Here is a 21,551-nt window from a genome sequence, read left to right as displayed (position 1 = left end):
ATGCCCATCTTGTGTTGGTTGTTTCTATGTGTATGGCCAAGACTTCTACTTGAATCGTCTATACTTTAGCTGTAACAGGGAATTGGTTATAGCTAGGAATTAAAAGAGATAAAATTCATTTCCTATCTCGGGTACACTTGGTGCCACAGAGATGATGGGTTTTTTTCAGGCTTCAACAGGGGGTGGTACTAATTTCATTTCATGTTATTTAGGAACTGACCAACAAATAAGACACGATTTTCAACTACCTGATACGTTTTATCTTGCAAATATACATTGGTCCAAAATTTGAAGACAACGTAGGAATAATTAATTGTCCAAACTTTGTCTGTGGAAAGAAAGAAAACGTGTCTCTAAATATTGGCCTAATGTAGCTCAGGTCTATCACAACCGAGTCAATATCCGTTTCTTTCCATAAATGTTCCATGGCGGCTTGTATGACTCCATCATTTTGAGCGGGGGAGAGGGTGCATGTGGAGTACACGACTGTTCCGCCAGGTTTACATGACTGGATTCCAGCTCTAAAAGATCAAACAAACTTACATAGTCAGCTATAACCCATACAGGTACATGTAGAATTCAAGTGTTCAGTTCTACTGTAACGGACATTCCCAAAAAAATCTATTGGTAAATTATATGTACAGTGCATCAATATTCATACTAATGAGTCGGCATGTTCTGGATTAATTCCTATCAGTAAGTGAGTGATTCAAAAGGAGTTAAAAATATAGCAAGAGTACAATTTACACACATGTACTACAAAATCATAAATTACTGTACAAAGAAACATTTCATTTTATTGTTATCCATTTTGCCTTAATTAGAAATGGTGCAAAATATTAATTAATTCATTCATAAAGTAACAAAAAGCGACTTATTCAAATTCAAATGGCCAATTCGAAACTGGGCAAAATCATTTTCCAGTGCATATGGGTATAAATAACAAGAGGCAAATACATCTGCGATTTACAGCATTACAGAAGGCCTATGGGGCTTAACAGTCACCTGGACCCAGTTGCACAATGGTTAAGTTTGATAGACAGTTAACTTCACATTCACTCTTGCATTCATTATAGGATTAAACATATTCTTTGAAGAATTTATCGATATGTAAACTCTGGACATTTTACTCACAAACTGAATAAAAGTGCGAAACACTTTTATGTTAAGTTTGTGAGTAAAATTTCCAAGAGTTTACACATTGAGAAATTCTTCAAAAAGAATGTTTGATTCTTATAATTCCAATTCGTTTCCTGTATTATCAATTTCAATAATTTGAATAGTGTCCCCGCACTCTCATCTTTGCAAGCCAAGTGTCGGACACTTGGCTTGCGAAGATGCCCCACACTATGTTATTTGTTTTCAGGCGCGTATGTATACATAGCGTTTTTGGATTAATTGATGTGTAAATTCTCGTTTAGATTTATTTTTGTCCAATCAAAACAATCGTAATAAATAACATTGGAATTATATAGCGTCAACAACATGTTAACTGTCAGTTAAACTTAACTAAGGGTTAATGTATGAGTAGCTCGATCTCCATTCCTTAAAAGTAATGAAGTAGAGGCACCAAAGGGGCTGAGACCCATTCCTTTTCAGGAATGAAGAGCCTATACAAGTAAATTGACTCACTTAAACTCCACCTTTATTGAGCCCCTTGCTGTAACTGAATGGATTATTCAGTAGTAAAGAATTGAGGTGGTGAACGTGATGTTTTGAGAGTAAAAGTAATTGAGAGGTCCTTCAAACCGACTACTACTATAAATATTCAGCTATGAATCCGTCAAGCAGTGATGAGGAAATTTTATTGACCCAGCATCATTATAAGGCCGATACGACGGATTGTGATTATTGACCCAGCATCATTATAGGACCAATACTATGGAGAGTGATTATTGACTCAGTATCATTATAAGGTCGATACTACGGAGAGTGATTATTGACCCGGCCAGCATCATTATAGGGCCGATACTACAGAGAGTGATTATTGACCCAATGTCATTATAGGGCCGATACTACGGAGAGTGATTATTGACCCAGCATCATTATAGGGCCGATACTATGGAGAGTGATTATGATACAGATAATTTAATATCGGATATACTTCGACATAAATATATTGAAATATCGTCTCAAAGTGAGCCATGTATGCACCCTACAGTGTTCTGTTATAAGCGATGCAGACAGCCATTTACTTGTTTTGATGGCAGAGAAGGTTGAAAAAAAAATCATTTCCACAAACCAAAAATAGACAAGGACACCTCAGAACTACTATCAGTTAAGTTTAAAATAATCATAATTATGATACTGTTTTATTTCAATGATTTCCTAAAAAGTTAAAATAAGATATAAAACTGGATGACTGCCTGTGAAGATGTAAACAAGCTGTTGCATTAAATCTAATTGTATAAATGATTTTGTATGTGCTTTTCTTTTCAAGTTTGTAACTGCAACTATCTTTACCATGTTGAAAATTCAGTGGACCATTAACGCATTTAAAGAGTGGCAAAATACCACAATGAAATGTCTAAAAACCGTACGGATATAAGTCCTATTCATGTTGATATATATCAAATCATTGAAAAGACAAAGGATGTCACGTTTTATTTGCGAAGCGAAAAAGTCGACGGATCTGAATACCGAGTATCCCCCAGGAACAAATGTACAAGCAGTTTTGTTATTTGCTTATAATTTTATATGGATACGTTGATAATGAGTTTTTGCAAATCAAAAACATTTTGGATAACGCAATGAAAACAAAAGCAAAGTATAATATCGGTGGTGCATAGAAACTGGTGGTGCAAATAACGGAGGATGATTGATTGATTGATTGTATCTTGCTTAACGTCTCACTCGAGAATTTTTCACTCATATGGAGACGTCACCAAGACCGGTGAAGGGCTTCAAATTTAGGCCTATGCTCGGCGCTTACGGCCATTGAGCAGTGAGGGTTCTTTAGCGTGCCACACCTACTGTGACACGGGTCATCCGTTTTTAAGGTAATCTCTGAGGACACGTGACATTCACATCTGATGCCGAGCGTTTGGCGATAGAACTGTCACTACCTGTTTTAACGACTTTGGTGTGTCTCGGCCGGGATTCGAACCCTGGGCCTTCCGCATGCAGGGCGAACGCTCTAACCTCTCGGCCGGAGGATGAAAAAAGCATTTTGTGGTTCAGCAGTGTCCTAGGTGCTATGGAGACAAGCCTCAAAAGCATCTGTATAAAACATTGTACTTCATTGGACTACAGTTTGCATTACGTAGTGGGCTGGGTCATCAGAATTTGCAAAGAAGGGACCTAATGACATGTATGCGAGGATCTGGGAAATTTCTTAACTATTAGGAAGATAGATCTAAATATAATCAAGAAGGACTCAAAACATAGTAAAGTTTCCAAAAATTGTGTTCGATCATATGAAAACAAGGAACTATCTGACTGGTATATCATTAAAAATGTCAGCAAGTACCCCGATGTAAACGTTTGTGACACGTTTTATCTCCGTCTACTTTCCAAACCAACCGAAAACCAATAGTATTCTGCACAGCCCCTCGGAAGGCATACGCTTGCAAATGTGTAACAACTCGTTATGGGCGTCAGCAGATACCAGACTTTATCATGCTGCAGATAAGCAACTAATTCCAGAAATGACTGGTCATAGATTGAATGCATTCCGCAATTATAAACGAACAACAGCGACATAAAAAACGGAATCCGAGTGCAAATCTCCAAGGTCACAAAGACAGTAACACTGATAAAAATAATAATGGTCACAACTTTGTCAAATATGATGATCAACTTCATGTCACTGTAAATGTAACCGTAAATAAAAACCAAAATTCCTGCATTTATCAAATTTGTGTAAATCACATCATGCTTTTTTTTCACGTTGGAAGCATTTCTACATATATAAGTTAACCTACTTTCCGAACCCTCCATTCCTAAAGAGCATTGGAGCATTCGAACAAAAGAATGACGTCTCGGGTGAATTTTAACTCATCTTCATGCAACTGGGCACAGTATCACATAACATGCACCATCACTGAGAAGTGTTCTGTGCTGATGGTGCAAGTCTGAGAACTGGATGCCCATAATCAAAATGGATGTTTGATTCTTTTGGTTTTAGACATAAGCAACCTTTGTGCAAAGTGTGAACAGCTTATATATATCTCAGATATCAAGTTGTGGCCCAGGACAAATACATATTATTTTTCAGTTTACATCATACTTCATTTGTAAATATCGATAGACAATAAAATATTGAATATTCAAAAATAATTCAGATACAGCTTAAAAAACTTGACAGGGTAAAATACGACCTTAACCTTAGGTAAAAGACCTTGGCTCAGGGTCATTACACACAGTGCAAAGAATATTTCTAAAGATGTAATGCATTTTCAGATTAGGGGTCATAGATCCCAACCTTGGGACCAGAACCACTAACATACGGGTTATGAATTTCTAAATTTTGGTAGAGTCCTCAAGCTCATTATAACTATGTACCCAGTTTGTGTTTTAGTTGTTCAGAATACGCAAGATCGCGTCTACTTTTTCCGTCTTGGTTTTAAACTTTACTTTCCCCTTTCAAAGTCTCGCGAGACCCGGAGTATGCGAGAATTTGGGCATGTTATATATAAATAATACCTTTTGTTGTGATCGAGTAACCTGATTTTAACAATGGTGCACTATCATTGCATTGCAGTAGACTGTAGTAATAATTCAAGAAAGAAACACAATACCCAGAAATATCCACAAATGATAGATTGTAATGGAAATATGGTGGATTTTCCCCCACTGCTGTCAGCCAGGAAATCCCCAAAGCTGATAAGAGCTTGCGTCAAAACATATAGCTCCACGAGCTAAATTCAGGAGCTCGTATGCAGACGTTTTTACACACCTTTCATTTAAAAATACTTTTAATTGTGGAAAGCACAGGTTAAATCGTCTTCCGATGCCATGTTTGAATAAACAAAAAATGCCCAAGATCGACACGCTTTTCCGGACTTCTTTACAAGAGAGTTCCGCTAACTCGGTATTTACGATCTTGCGTATTAGAGAAGATATAAAAAAGAGTGAATGGATTTCGATCATGTGGTTTCATTTCCCGGAGCGTGAACCCATGATTTTAAATAATTCAAATAACCTTATTTTTACTATGATGATCATTAGTGTTCCACCCTGTAGGCTAAACCCCCGACACATGTAGGGACACGAATTTCATGATTACTTGAGACCCACATTTTCAACATAACTATGTACCTACAATATTGTTAGTTTACTAGATATTCAGATGTAAAGAAGATGGAAACATTTAATGAATTTTTACAGTATGATTTCCTTATAGCCCTGTCCTAAGTCTGAACCCCAAACCCAGGGAGTCATGACATTTTCAACATTAGTAGAAGCAGTATAACAATGCCTTAATTTTTACGCTCAATGCTTGAGTAAATGAGAAGACTTTTAAAGATTGTATTAATTTTAGTGGTTTTAGCTCTATCCCTAATAAACCAAGAGAACCCCTTTCCCAAACAATATTTAACAACAATTTTGGTAAAAATTGGTCATGCAGTTTCTGAGAAAAAAATCAAATATGTTCAAACAGATAATGATCAGGCATTTATAGCAATATATCACCCAGCTCCGGATGATTGTTAATGGAAACCTACACCAGTAATTCTTTTTGTTCCGTCGGTAGTGCCAGTCGCTCCTCCACACGGCCAGGTTTGAAGAGGTTGTTATCCTCACTGATCAGAACGTGTCTGTCGGTGTTACAGGGAACATCCACCAGCACCTAAAGACATAAACAAGATTTCTAGTTGTGTAGCTGGATGTCCCTACCCCCGAGTCCCTACCCCGAGTCCTCCTAGGGAAAGATCTGTAGCTACACACAGATATCATAGGTACATGTATATACATATTTCATAATTTATTAAAACAATAAGTCAATCACTTTTCCTCGCACAAAATCTTCAATTGAATGCAAGTACAAGCGTTATGTATAGGCTAATGTCCGAGTACCTCTCCATTCCTTAAAAGTAATGGAGCCAAGACCCGAAGGGGCCGAGATCCATTGCTTTTAAGGAATGGAGAGGTACTCAGAAATTAACCTACTTAAAATCCACCCCCAGTTTAAATCTAACTATATATTAGAGAATTTTTTCAATAAATTATAAAAATACTATTATATATAATACTAGCATATAGTTTTCTCAAATGAAGCATCTATTGTTTAATTTTTACAAAGGTTGTCATTGTCCTCAGTGGCTTAGTGGATAGAGCTTCTGAATTTATCGTGTGAAAGGTCTTTGGTTCAACTCTCATTATGTACATTTTGTTAATACTTAAAAGCTCCATAGTGACAGAGGGGGGATTAGATGGAATTTGTTCATAAAAATCGTATCTAACTCAGCAGAACATCATTAAGCAGTCTGGGCGAAAAATGCTAGACTGATGCTCGATTTCTATTAAATGTCTGTCGGACTAGTAGATTTTTTCCCACACTAGTCCGATCAATCGGACTAGCATAAATTTTACTTTAAAAAATATATATACTGTTACACAGGACTTTATCAAAAGTCTGTAAACACTTCGTGTAATAAAGCTATTTGATTGGCTGAGTTTCTGAGTTTGCTTGCCAGTTTATTGAGTCCAAACTATTTCCTATCGGGTAATTTCACCTTTAAAGTCAAACTGTAATACGCTGAAAAAGGGTACGAAATGTCTCGGGTAAGAAAGAGAAATTAAGGTCGTATGGCCCCTAGACGTCGCTCTTCCGCTGTCATGGCGAGTGGGAAAAACGAAGTGCAGAAGAAATAAAACAAAGATGCGAGTCGAAGAGAAAGTGTGGATTCGTTCAATTATCGACCTTGAACCGTCCATAGCTAAAATTTGATGGTGAAAAAATACAATGTTGTGTACGTATTGTGAAAAATGTAAGACGATGAGGAGGAGACTGAAAATGAGTTGCTTGAATCTGAAATTGACAGAAATTTAATATTATATGAAGTGGAATATGACTGTAGTTTTTCATTTGTTTTTGTTCATTCTTACTACAGGGAAACATTTTTTTTGTATTTGTAAGTTAAATTTGCTTTACTAAACTGTTTCGATTTTGGAATAGTGATTTTTTTTTCGGACTAGTAAATTTTACATTCCGCTAGCCCGACTGGATTAGTAGTTTGAAAAGTTTTTGACCTAGACTGCTTAAGTACAGTGTAGTTATTTGAAACTCTTCCTTATAAATAATGGAGCGCTTAAGCAATAGAATGTCACCACAGAAAGGTTTTAATACAGTGTACTTGTCAAAGAAGTGAAAGATAAGCACCATACCTTGTCATACTGAGGTTCTGTGAAGGACCTCCCGTCTCTCTTGGTTATGGAGATGGAGGGCGGTATGTGACCGAGGTACCACTTCATTATGTCCGTCAGCCGACTGAGGCGACTCTTGGAGGCATCATTACATGTCAAATTCTCTGTAAATTATTCCACATTTATAAACAATATCATATTAAACAGACTTTTAAAACCCCTAAATTAAATATAGAGCAAATTAGTTTTAAATAATTTTGAATAAAATATTTAATACACCCTCCCTATGGAGGCCATGGAAATTCCCCGAAATTCTCACTCAACACCTAAGATTGGGATCACTACAAAACATATCACAGCTTGTTGTCAGTGATGTTTCTATCAGTTAGCAATCGAAGGGGAACATATCTCTTAAGTGTGGTGGTCAGATGGGGTTCTTTAACAGGGGTAAATTTAAATCTACATGTAGTTCAATTAGTCGTGACTGTCTAGATTTCAGTAGCATAAGGTTCTACTCCTAGCACTTTCATCCCATCCATCTCTGTTATGCTATAACAGACCTTGTCCCTCTGTTGTGCTATACATGTATATTGTATATATAGAATTTGTACCAGGTTTTGTGATGCTATGTTTGTTGGATAAAACTTAAGTAAATTACTATAGTGACTGGTAGATTTGTTATGTGTCAGCTAAATTACAGACATCACCTGTTATTTCCACTGACAGCCTTACAGCAGGGTTAAGGTTACCTGAACTCTATAAAGCTAGTAAAAATGACACTTCAGAAATATGTTATGTCGAGAAAATTCATATCATGTACTACATAGACATTCATAAGTTAAATGAAATTAGGAATATTCAATCAATTAATATACCAGAGAGGACCCCCCCCCCCTCTTATATCCACATGATCTTTTCCATCACACTACTTTTACATTCTAAAGTTCTTGCAGATAAATCACTACAGTGCAAGTGGCAGATCCCATTTCTTGAAATATGAAGTAGTTAGAAAAGTAAACCATATAGGTTTCCTTCAAAATTACTTGGGGAAATTTATAAGCATTCCTAGGATCTTGAATATTTGACCAAAAGAGTCAAATTTGGAGAATTTTTCACAATGATTGATTATAAAAGCATCAGAATAATTTGTACCTTTTCCAAGCAAAATTCACCGAGATACATATTCGGATTGACTTTCTTATTCTAAATGCCTTTGCACATTTGGGGTGATTTCAACATCACATATATTATCAAAAATTACTGTAGCAAAAGCTTAGTATAAAAAATTACAGACTCGTTGATATCAAATAAAAATTATAATTTGACAAGCAAATTTACACTTACACAGCTTAACACTTGATAACGGTAGTAAATTATGACAAAATACATTTCCCCCACGAAACAACAATATATAGACCTGTACATCGTGAGGTAGTTTTTTTATTGTGACAGCACATAGTGTAAAGTGCACTGAGGTACATTTCTACACAGCAGTGACAGCACTGTGATTCTTCTCAGGAAGCTTTAACTACTGTATATGCTCTGCTCTGAAATCACAGTAAATAGAGAAATTTACCTGTCTGTAGAGTCTGCAACATTGACAGAGTTTTCCCCCCTGGAGCAGCACAAAGGTCAAGGACAGCATCATTTTCTTGAATGTCCAGTGTGACCACAGGCAGCAAGGATGCAGCATCCATTAAATAGTAACCTGGGAGTACACACATGTTTTCTTATTAAAAATTTCAAAATGGCAGGTACTCTTAAAACAAAAGTGTTTTTTTTTTTTCAAATCTTTGTGGACAGGAATGAACACAGATGTATAGAATTATTTCTCACATTATCAGCAGTGTGAGATCGACTTTACCCATGTGAGACAGCCATGTGAGATTTTTCTGTCTCACATAATCAGCAGTGTGAGATCGACTTTACCCATGTGAGACAGCCATGTGAGATTTTTCTGTCTCACATAATCAGCAGTGTGAGATCGACTTTACCCATGTGAGACAGCCATGTGAGATTTTTCTGTCTCACATAATCACCAGTGTGAGATCGACTTTACCCATGTGAGACAGCCATGTGAGATTTTTCTGTCTCACATAATCAGCAGTGTGAGATCGACTTTACCCATGTGAGACAGCCATGTGAGATTTTTCTGTCTCACATAATCACCAGTGTGAGATCGACTTTACCCATGTGAGACAGCCATGTGAGATTTTTCTGTCTCACATAATCACCAGTGTGAGATCGACTTTACCCATGTGAGACAGCCATGTGAGATTTTTCTGTCTCACACTGCTGCGACGTCATTGGATTGCGACGTCATATATTTTCTATGATTTACGTTACACGGTGAAGATTTACGTTACACGGTGAAGTAAAAATATTTTACATTGTTATCTTTAAATCTTAATGTATATAGCTTTCTGTTGGACAACCTTGGGGTTTTTAGTTTACACTTACAGTGTAAACCATTTTTGGGTATGATCTTTCTGCCTATCTAATTAGTTTTTGCATCGAAGTTCAAATGAGGATTTTGATAATTCAGAATTCTCTTAAAGCTCCTAAATATGTGCACTAAACTGTAGATAAAATGTGAGAAAAATAATCCTTCATTATTTACTAGTGTGGGATAGGGAAATTCCACCTCGGGAACAAGATTCGCTGTCTAGGACTCGGCAAAGCCTCGTCCTAGACTGCGAATCTTGTCCCCTCGGTGGAATTTCCCTATCCCACACTCGTACTAATGAAGGATTCTATAATCACATTTTGAGTACAGATCTTGAGAAAAGATTAAAAGCATTGACATCCATGGTCTTACTTTAACATACAGTCAGGGTTGGCAAAAAAGTGGTCAATATGAGTATTGATCGGGCCGGTGGTCAATACTGGTCAATATATGGTTAAAACTGGTCAATACTGGTTAATACTGGTCGATTGAAAATTATTTGGTCATTATAGTCTGTGTTATTCATTTTAAATGTTTAAGTGACCATTATGGTAAATACTGTAATTCATAACATGCACTATCAGTTTATAATATACAAGTTTATAAGTCATAATATTTGATAAATAATGTACAAATGACTCTGTTGAATTGGGGAAGATGTAAAAGTTTCTGTTCAAATTCCTTTGTTTAACAAGAACTACCTATATTTTAATAAGTATAGCTTCACCAATCTTCATTTTAAGTGTTAAATAAACATTTGAGGGGGTGGGTTGGTGATGTTTTCATAACAATAACACACACACTGGTCATCTCTGGTCCCAGCCTTTGCTTATTAACACCTGTCAACTCTGCTTCCTGTGCTCAGGTAATGTCCAGCTACCTTTTATTCTTAATCTGTCCAGGTACATGTATTAACATGTCTGTCTCCAATTGTCAAGCTATGCTATAGAACTGTGACCCTCTGGTAGGTACTGAAGATATTTTGGTCAGTTTCAGCAAAACAAATATATTAAACTTATGAAATTACATTTGATTATCTAATGAAATATATTAATCAACAATTGATCCATATAATGAAAAGACTTAATTTATCTTTATCTTTGCAAGAAATGTACAAAAATAGGAAATTGGACAGTTTTAATAAATCACAATGGACCAGTATTGACCACTTTGGGAGTATTGACCGGGACGGTTAAAACCGGTTGAAACCACTGGTTAAAACCGGGGGCGGTTTTAACGTCCAACCCTGTATACAGTTGAACTTCAGTATCTCAAATACCATGGATACGTCAAAATGAGTTGGAAGTCCAAACTGCATTTTGTTTATATATTTAACCTGAATACCTCAAATCTTTGGATATCTCAGAGGTGTTTTCTCATTCCCATCGAGTTTGAGATAGCAAGGTTTGACTGTATATACAAAGTAATCATGTTCTTTGTATAATTCAAACATCATCAAATGATGCTTACACTGAGCTTTACATAATGCTACTACATGTAATACTAACTACTGACCTAATTGATTTCCATGTTTTAGTTTGGGAGTTGGGAAGTCTGAAACATTGCCTTTCTCATACACAAAGAATTTCAGTTGGTCCGGTAATTCAGGGACTTGCTCTTGTATGACTTTCACGGGTACCTCAAAGAGGGAGTCATCAAATGTGGACGTTGTCACTATCTGTTGTTGTAATATCTCCTTCTCTGAATAAATCCTTTTGGTCGGAATAAAGTCGTACAAACTCGTGTTTTTTCCCACCACTGGATCAATTTTCTCTTCTCCTTCGGAAGTTTCATATTCATTCACACTATCTTCTGCTACTTCTTTCATCAAGGGTCGTGCAGGAAAATCTAAAAATTTCTCAAGGGGCAGTGAACTGTCTTCCACAATCTCTTGCTGTTTTTCTTTCTGCAGGTGGTTGGTCCATGCTATAGCTGCATCAGCCATTGCATTGTACGTCCCTAAACCTGTCAGAAAATTTTCAACTTTGTCCCTCTGGCTGTGGTAATTATTCAGTAATGCACAGTATTTTGAGGTTGTCAACAGAGAAATTCGTATGGAGGGCCAATGATCTTTGTAGACTGGTTTGTAGAAAGCTTCCATGTGATTCAGGGCATGTGTTATATTTTGTTTACTTCCCTCATGTTTAGCCTGTAACATTAATTGATAATGAAATTATGCCCATTATTATATAACAATTCTCCAATATTACAAGGAACACTTTAAAGCTGTATGGTCCGAATTACAATATTTTTTTCCACCTCGTAAAAACGCTATTAAATCATCACACGTATGTAGTTATGAGACTGTACGACATATCATAAATTATTTCACCTGTTTTAACCCAAATAATTTGATTTTAAATCGATGTTTACAAATAACCGCATCACTCTGCCATTTCAAGTGACAGTCACGTGACCAGTTCAAACTTTCAGATCATCGGTGGTCTTATCTGTGTAAAGCTGTGTATTTTGTTATAACAGTACTGTACCATAAGTTTAATATAAATAAAAATATCAAATACCTCTTAGTAATTCGTAGTTTTACGCTCTTTCAGCCTTAAAACTAGACATTTGTGTATGAGTTAATACATCATGTTGGGATTCCCCTGACGCACGTGGGTCTATTTATAGACGTCTACTATGGGATGATTTATATATGTAGCCACTATATTTACTTTTTAAATAATATTCGCATTGTTTTCTTTTACATGCAGATGTTTTCAAGCATGTAATTAAGGGAAAGTTAATAACTTTAAATTTATAAAGTAATTAATCTGCTTTAAAGTAATTATGTACCAAAATAATACATGAACATCGGGTCATACAGCTTCAAATAAAAAATTGCCCGTGCATAAAAGAAAACAATAATTTGTACTTCATGCTGGATGTGACATGCATATACCTTGTATAATAAATCGTTATTATTGGGATTTCATTCTCATGGTTTTAACTATAATTAAAAAATTCCTTATGTACTCAGGAAAATGAACAAAAACAAGCATTCTGAAAGTACTGCATAGCAATATATGTCTCCTACCGACCCCAAGTCAAGTTGTCTGCATAAAATTTCTGCGTGAATGATCGTATATGTCAACAGTTTATGGACAAGAATAACCGGGCCTCAAGACCATAAACTGAGAATATATTTAAGTCTCAATTTCAAATTCAACTAACTTTTGAAATAATTTTCATAAACAAATAAAATTTTCAGTACATGTATATGTTTGCATCTGAATTTTCTGTAAACTTGCATGCAGTTTTTTTTTAAAAACATCTGTGCTAGATAAATCTTAAGATATAACTAATCAAAATTTTGACTTAAGTCTATTCTCAGTTTATGGTCTTGGGACCAGGTCCCAAAAAATAAAAGCCATATATGACAGAATCAAATGCCCTATTTTCTATAAAAAGTCTATAAAAATGGACTGGAACAAAATTCCAATTTGATTTGTAACTTGTCATGCTTATAAAGCAATGTACCAAATATTTTATATCACATAAATATCTGCAAGCAAGACAGAGAAAAAGTGCAGAAAACTGATTTGTCGGACTGACAGAGGGATGGACAGACAGAGTGCAAACATGAAGTCCCTTCCAGCTTCGCCATTAGAGAACTACTAAGAAAGAAAACATATAGAATCTGATAAAAACCAATCAGTTCTCTCTAGAGCTACCATATTTGTAACTCACATGTAATACTATCTAAACAATGCCATGCTTCTTTAAGAAGGAGAGACTCAATGATTAAATTTCATGATGTTATACACTCTCTATCAATGCAGATAACATGTAGATATGTATGCTGTGATTTTTAATATTTGCAGATAATGAACTATTAAGTCTAGATGAGAGAATCCTTTCAATAATACCTGAACACTCTGCTGTGCTCGATAGCACCAATGATGTGCAAAAATCACCATGGGGGAAAAACAATCATTGTGACATCACTGCTGGGCATTTGTACAAATACTAGGCATGCATAGATCCTCTAGCTATCAGTAGACATATATCTTTAGAGTGTTCAAAATTCATATCCCTTTATAAGAATTTGCAGTCGCTTTAGCAGTTACATTGAATATGCTACACCTTCTACTCAACAAATCGGGCACAATGACCTACATTTTTAACAATTTACAATTACTATTTGTGGATTAAAAAGATGTTAGCGCCTGAAGAATCTAGTCTGACTTATATCAACAATGCTTAAAAATTAGTGACTTCATTTATATTAATGAAGTCATTACATTCACAGAATTGCAAGCATGTAGTTTGGGTGAGAGATGATAACAGTTTGTCCACAAGACTCGGGGAAAAGTGTGATTCTAGAATTGCAACCATTTTCATGCAGAGGATGTTTACATGTTCTAATTATGCAGAATGGAGTTCACTTTAGGTGTTGGTCAGGCGATATGTAGTCATCCGTTTATTTGTTATTCCACATTCATGTTACAAGGTATGTCAAACTCGTAGACTTAATAAAAAGTAAACAGTTAGGGCAATGGCAGTTATGTTAAATACAGCCGAGATGATACTGATAAGGAACCCTCTGATGTATACCGAGTGGGATCTAAAGTGTCTTTTGTCAAAAATGTGTAAAGTTTATGTAAAAATAAATGATCAGTTAGAGTTATTTCCTATGGATATTACTGCACTAGTTCATGGTTTAAGTTTTCATCATCAATTATGTTATTTTGAAAAAACAGAGCACCGAAATGTGTTACCATGACTGGAATCTCTGAAAAATAGAAGTAGATTCACCAAATTTACATGTACCACTTATATTTTTTCAATGTCATGTCTTAATTCATTTTGAGATGCATATCCATATTGAGTTGATATGCAAACCAAGAAAAGGTTAAATAATCATTTATCTCAGATGTAGAGGCAATTGCATCTCTTGGGGTCAAATTTACTATTAAAGAGTACTTTTTAATAGTAAATTCAACCCAAGCGATGCAATTGCCTGTGATTTCATGGATGAACAGGTCTTTCATATTTGATCAATATATAAAAATCATGCTGTACTCTTTTACATGTGAAAAAATACAAAGAAAAGCATGTGACTGGAATTAACAGGATTAATACAGTATCTCTTTTCAATAAATTATAGCCTAGGATGATTTTTTTAAAGTTAAAAGAAAGAAAGAGTAATTTCCTTTCATCATGCAGTAGATGATTTGAGAAAGAGTAATTCCCCTTTATCCTGCAGGGATGTTTTGATATGCCTCTATGACTCACGATATGTATTTGTTATGTGCAGATTTTTGTGGCAAACTAAGAAAAGGATTAATTGTTGGACTGGGTTTACAAATTGAATCACAAAATGAAAGTTTTAAATGTTATAGCACTGAAGCAAACTGTTCATTAATTTAACCTCATTCATAGGATGATAAAAAGATGCTTGAAATTTTGCTCATCATAATGAAAACAAGTGTGCATCGGATCTATCTTCTTTCACAATCTAATTAAAATCAGATCCTAGGATACGCTCACAATCACTATAATAGGATCTGACATAACCCCATTGGGGGTCATCTCCACATGACCTTTCGCTTGGAATATTCATGAGAACTATCAGCCAGTCAGATTGTGCCATACAGACAATGATGGCTATTCAGGCGGTTCCCGGCAATTCGAAAAACAAGTTGCAGTAATCGCTTTTCCACGAAGTTTATTGCACACTATAAAATTGTTATTCTCACATAAGGAATTCTAAACTTTTGCAATAATGCCTAATCTATTCCGTTCATACAAACAACAAAACGTATGATATAAAATACACCCAAATTAAATTGATTGTGAATTGCAATTTATGTATGAATAGGAATGGGTACGATTTGAATAGTTTTCAAGATGGTTTTCTTAATTAACGCAAGGAATATAACATGCAGTTTGCAGTCTATGTAACCTGTAGTTAATGTTGTAAACTTTCTTTTTTGAATTTCCTTCTTTATAAACTGTCTTACTGTTATGCCCTCTGGGCCCAAAATTGGAATAAACTTATCTTAATTATCTTATCTATAACTTCAGTCAACGTAAACGGTGCATTGTAATGTCACCTCTAACTGTGATGTGTTTTCTTTCAAACCAAACAATCGCAGCTATTTTCCTTGAATTGTAAACACCGACGGTTTCAAAGCCAACGCGCTGATTGGCTGATATAAAGTTCATCTGCACATGACCCCTAATTGGGTTACGTCAGATCTTACGCAAAGTATACGGCGTGGATCTAAGAAGTCTGATTTTAATTAGATTGCTATTTCTGTATTGATTCAAGGATAAGTTACAAATTTACGACAATAATTGTGATGATGAAGAAATCATTGGCTATTTATAAACCGCATAGGCACCTAAGTGTGGATAGCCTTTACAGATCTTATGTACATATATCTTCCCCCTTTCTACCCTATGAAAAAAAAATAGAGAACCTATAATTTGTCGAAAATATGTGATTTCCTCACTGATTACCTTCAGAAGTCGTTCTGCATAGTACTCACAAGTGCCAGGTCATCATAGAATCTTACAGAAAGTAGAAACTGATTATTCAGAGAGATTTATGAAGGGGGTCAGAGAGAAAATAACATATTCTGGATAAATCATTGGTTCTATATATCTATATTTTCCTTGGGTAGGGGTGGTGTTGGTGTGAGTGGGTTATGTACACAAGATAAGGGTTCTACTCGTTTCCTACCCATAGAACTCGTTTCGAATACTGCCAGTATATCTACAGCCTCTACTTGCTATTTGAGAAGTAGACAACAGAGATCTGTTGGAGATCTTTGAACTACAAACATCAGTAAATTAGGACCAGTCTTGTAGCACTCCACCCCAACAAATACATCTGTATAATTATTAATTATCTACAGAAAATGTCAGTGAATTAAGTAATTAAGGGAAATTCTTACAGAAAGCTGAAATACTTAGAGGCTCATTAAATGTCAACGAAGATCTTTTTTTCCCATTAATTTTGTATTTGGAAACATTGTCTTTGGTATATATTTATGTAATTTACTTTTGTCATCATATGCTATGAACTAACAAATGGATGCTGAATTCTTTCCATGTATTACTATTAGGTCCTATTAATGAAAATTTTTCCAATTTTCAGTAAACTTGATTACTTATGACTGTATATGTGAATATAACTTGTGTATATAATATACATGTCATTGAATGGAAAATGTTCAAGTTATTGCACTAGTATATTGTGTGTGCTAAATATTGTGCCTTGAATTTTGTATATATTCTATGTCACTGATGGGCATATTGCTCAAAGTAATATGAAAAAGACATATATACATGTATGATACAGATATAGTACACGCTATCCACACTTCAGCAGGTTGGGAACACTTCCCCTATAGCGATATCTTCTCGCTAAATCGCGATTATCCCTCTTTAGCGAGAGAGTAAACATTACCATAAACAGGTGTTTTGGTGTCTTTATTGAAAATAATGGCAAATCCAGTGCAACGCTAAATAAGTGTGACACATACTCGATATGACGCGAATTGTTTCTAAGAAATTGACAACACAGTCAGAAATTGCATATCAAAGTTGCTGCGTAAGAGGGAAGCAGTCTGAAATCCAAAACACATCATGAGTGTTTTTGTTTTGATTATTATATTTGCAGAAGTATCAGATATTTTGGCACTTTTTCTTCTTTTCACGTGAAACACGAAGAGATGTTCTCCACGGGTGTTTGTCTCAGTTGTACGGGATATATTTCCTCTCGCTAGAGAAAGATAATCGCGTTTAAGCGAGAATATCGCACTATAAGGGAAGTGTTCCCAACCTGTTCAGGTGCATTTGAAAAATAATTGGCCCTTTTTTTTTTTAAAGCGGTAATTATGGGTATCGGCACGTTATACTATCTCGGAAGCCATCTATTGTAACTTCGTAGTTATTTCACCTTTTTGTTGGTCATTTCCCTTTTTTCACCTGGTTATGCTCTCGAAATCCGAATATCCATTTCCCTAGCACCCTACAAGTATCTTTCGGGTTAACCTAAAGAGTTCTTACCCATTTTTTCTTGTAACCACGTCTTTGTATGTGGTTTATTTGTTTACAGAAGTGTATCGTACATGCACCACTGTTTTGGACACTTGGTATTGTCCAGTAAGAGAGAATTACGTCTATCGACGCAATCCTCTGCATGCTATGATGTTGGAAGGCAGGCGGTAAAAAAAACACCCAGGAAATTAAAATCGCTGGCTAAATTTCGAATACACCTATGTAAAGCATTTTTTCCCGGAATGACTATGGTTCTAAAAACTGCATTGGTAAAATTATTTCACTTTATAATTAGATACTCAACAGATAGACTGCTATAAATACCCAGGTCTGAGCAAAAGTGTCTGCATCCACTGGAGGTATTGAAGCTTGAACCATCTACCCTCCCCCCTTACCCCTTGCGTTAATTATTGTCCTGACCCCTCCACTCTTATTTATGCGTATAGGAAGTAAATTCAAATTAGAGAAGAGGAGTATAATAGGTGTCCCGATTTTTACTAGGCGAATAATTACATTCAAAGTGCAGTGGCGGATTTAGGGAGTGGGGGTGAGGGTTTTTTTTTTTTTATTAACACCCAAACTTAAAAAAAGATGTGGTGACTATATAATGAAAGGAAGAAGAAACAAGAATTTTAGTCAAAAATGCATTAAAATGCACCATTCAAAATCAATCTTTTAAAAAAATTCCCGGGGAAGACCCCCAGACCCCCCCCCCCCCCCCCCAATGGAAGGGGGTTAACCTCCTCATATCCCGTTGGGCCTCAACACACACACAGTAAGGTTTAGATTTGCCACTGAAGTGTAAGTCTTTATTTTGCTTAAAATGATCGAGCGAGCTGCATGTCTTATTTTCGTTAGCCTTTTCATATTTTCCACTTCTTTTACTGTCCATAAACCTCTGCATACGCCATTTCTAGGTTTCGAGAGTCAACGATTATTTTTCGGAGCAAATTCAATTTTGTTCACGTCATAAATAATTTTGATAATCATGGACACTACGCGGTATTGGTTGGTCAGTACATGTATAAAAAAAAAAAAAAAAAAAAAAAAAAAAAAATCACATGTAAATGGTCTATATACCTGTTTGAAGAGGTGATGCAACCCATTCAAACGAGTCTATCACCTATTTCAAATTGAAGAGGTGATATCACCCCATGTTTGCATTTCTTACTGCATTAGATAATGAATTGAAATTCAAATGCTTCATTGACGACTACCAAGCATGAGGCGTATATCATAAATTAACATCAAACGCTGGTATACAGTAGTATATGTAACATGATCTCACTATTGTCCCGATTTCTCAATTCAGTGTACCTCAGAATAAAACACTTATTTAATTTGACAAAAATGATTTGTGAATGTATAATTTTCAGGATCCATGAGACGTTTTAGGGGGCGAGATCAAAGATTGGTTTCGGATATAAATAGATCTAAATTTAAGTAGTTAGGGGGGGGGGGGGTAAAAACTCCCTTAAGATTTTGTCATCCGACATCGATTACAATTACATTAGTGAAAAAAAGACAAGCGACTGTTAAAACCGCATAGTATTACATTTTAATGAACATTTGATATTTTTAATGCACACTTTCATTTGTGAATAAACAGTAGGAAAGGTATATATACAGAGTGTTATTTATAAATGCTCGTAAGTTTGTACTTGTTAATCAATTAATTTAAACGTTTTCATCATATACATGTATATCTCGCCCTGATGGAATTTGCATTCAAATAACCCAAATGTTCTGAGTATATATCCCTTAAGTGATCGTAGGAAGTGTTTCTCATCCTCAACTCCATTCAAGCAGACTTTGCAAAGTGTATTAGATCGTGAAATTGGAGGTTTACGGTATCTCCCAACCTCAATATCGAGGGATATGCACTTAGTCTTAGTTTAGTGAGTAGATATCTGTAAGAGTTTGGAAATATTCTTGCATTTTAAAATTATAATTGTATACTTGACTATGAAATACAAGTTTTCTACAATTCGTTTGCTTTATGTTATCAAGTTGATTAGATATTTTATTTTCACAATAGTTTCTTAAGTTATTGCTAAATGTTTCACAGGAAATCTCTAAAGAGGAAAGTCCAATCATCTTTGTAATAATGCTCAGTGATTTAGTTATACTTGGACTAGTTCTTATGTCAGATAACTTTTCATCCTCTTTCAAAGCATCAATTAACAATTATTTTGTGGATGCAAATTCCATATCTTTTAACCTACATTAATATTTGAACATTGATTAGTATATCTTATTGCATGTGTAAAGGATATATACCTAATTCAGAAAGTACTGCAACATTAGAAGCTTTCCAATGAACACCTAGTATGTCTTTAAAATAGTATTTTGTATTTTCTCAAAAGGCAACTTTGATTGGCTATTTATGTCAATCTTAAAATCAGTAATCCAGATTTCAGATGAATATGTAACAATAAGTAATGAGAGCCTGATACATTTCAAGCCATACTTGAACAGAAAGATCATTTGTAAAAGATACAAATAATAATCCTAAATATAAAAATATTCATTAGTTATTTCAACAATATCTTTTCCAGAATAAAAACAAAATGTTTCATTGTTAATCGTTCTCATTGAGAAAATCATAACTTTTGTTTTATCAAGATTTACATCCACCTTCCAATGTTTGCAGTAATCCTGTAACTCATTTAGACAATGCTGGAGACCAGATGGCGATTCTGAAATCAGTATTAAGTCGTCTGCAAAATACAGATGTTTGATAAGAGTAGTTCTGTTTTCTCTGTTCAAATCTAAATATTCTTGAAAATCATGAATAAAAATCTTGAAAAGTGTCGGACTGAGATTATCGCCCTGTTTTACTCCGATATTGGTATAAAATGGGATTGGAGAGAGAGAGAGAGAGAGAGAGAGAGAGAGAGAGAGAGAGAGAGAGAGAGAGATGATCTTGTTGGCTGATTTGTTATCTATTTCTCACCTACTTTTCAGTAGAGAATGCTGTTTTGATTTAGGGATGAGAGGTCCCCTCTGAACATGGCTGCTGCGATGTATATGTAGAATATGGAATATAATTCAAAATTATAGCCTCCCAGCATAAATAAACTAGTAGGATAGGTGTCCGCATTTGATGCGTTTTTTGTTGTTATTGCGAGTATGCCATGTGCATTACATAAATTGCATATGTACCTGCATTTTGCAAGAATGAATGTGAATAATATATATTTGATGCTCTTTGCTTATTCCATCAAATTGTATAATCATGTCAAAAGAGGAACTTGTAAGTTGTCAGAAATAGTTTCTAATAACTTTATATATTGCCACTCTCCCCCTGTCTCTGTCTGTCTGTCTGTCTGTCTGTCTGTCTGTCTGTCTCTCTCTCTCTCTCTCTCTCTCTCTCTCTCTCTCTGTCCGTGTGTGTGTGTCTATCTCTCTCTCTCTCTCTCTCTCTCTCTCTCTCTCTCTCTCTGATTAGTCACGTAGCATCGTTTAAAAGGGGGAGGGGGTTGACATTTATTGGCCGGAAATACACCCAAAGCTGGGGAAGGCGACAAGGCCGGGTTGGCTTTTCAGTGCCATTCATCGGTTAATTTTTTTAAATTTCCACTACCATGATTCAAAATGCTGTTTTTTTTGTTTTTTTTTTTTTTTTTTGTAAAGAGGGGGGGGGGGGGATGTCTATCTATAGATTGATCTCTGCGTAAAACTATCCAACTTTGCATGTAATAAGAAGAGGTTGCAGACTCATTTTCGCTACGTGCCCGATCATTGTTTTTATGCTAATTTGAGTCATCGCAGTGCACGAAGA

General features: G+C 35.4%; 1 protein-coding gene across 3 annotated transcripts; it reads right to left on the bottom strand.

Moving 5' to 3' along the window:
• Positions 1-237: 237 nt before the first annotated feature.
• Positions 238-17,968, bottom strand: LOC125673786 (5-methylcytosine rRNA methyltransferase NSUN4-like). Of its 3 annotated transcripts, none has more exons than XM_048910585.2 (6): positions 17,777-17,968; positions 11,270-11,903; positions 8,885-9,016; positions 7,330-7,472; positions 5,667-5,791; positions 238-521 (listed from the first exon to the last, which is right to left on the bottom strand). In XM_048910585.2, exons 1-6 carry the CDS (start codon positions 17,909-17,911, stop codon positions 245-247), a joined length of 1,446 nt encoding a protein of 481 aa, XP_048766542.2. In that variant the 5' UTR covers positions 17,912-17,968; the 3' UTR covers positions 238-244. The 3 variants fall into 3 exon arrangements, with proteins under 3 accessions (XP_048766542.2, XP_048766543.2, XP_048766544.2); XM_048910586.2 differs by lacking the exon at positions 17,777-17,968 and adding an exon at positions 13,624-14,959; XM_048910587.2 differs by lacking the exon at positions 17,777-17,968 and adding an exon at positions 14,476-14,484.
• Between the last annotated feature and the right edge of the window lie 3,583 nt (positions 17,969-21,551).

This window comes from Ostrea edulis, chromosome 3 (genome assembly GCF_947568905.1).
Source record: "Ostrea edulis chromosome 3, xbOstEdul1.1, whole genome shotgun sequence".
Lineage (NCBI taxonomy): Eukaryota > Metazoa > Mollusca > Bivalvia > Ostreida > Ostreidae > Ostrea > Ostrea edulis.
Note: the sequence above shows the minus strand (reverse complement) of the source record. Positions and strands in the feature narration are given on the sequence as shown.

Excerpts from the sequence above, each read along its gene's own strand:
- LOC125673786 (XM_048910585.2), bottom strand. The coding sequence starts at position 17,911 with ATGCAGAGGATTGCGTCGATAGACGTAATTCTCTCTTACTGGACAATA. Across the intron at positions 7,473-8,884 it reads GTTGCAGACTCTACAGACAG|AGAATTTGACATGTAATGAT; the intron begins GTAAATTTCTCT and ends AATAATTTACAG. Across the intron at positions 522-5,666 it reads GAACAAAAAGAATTACTGGT|AGCTGGAATCCAGTCATGTA; the intron begins GTAGGTTTCCAT and ends TTGATCTTTTAG.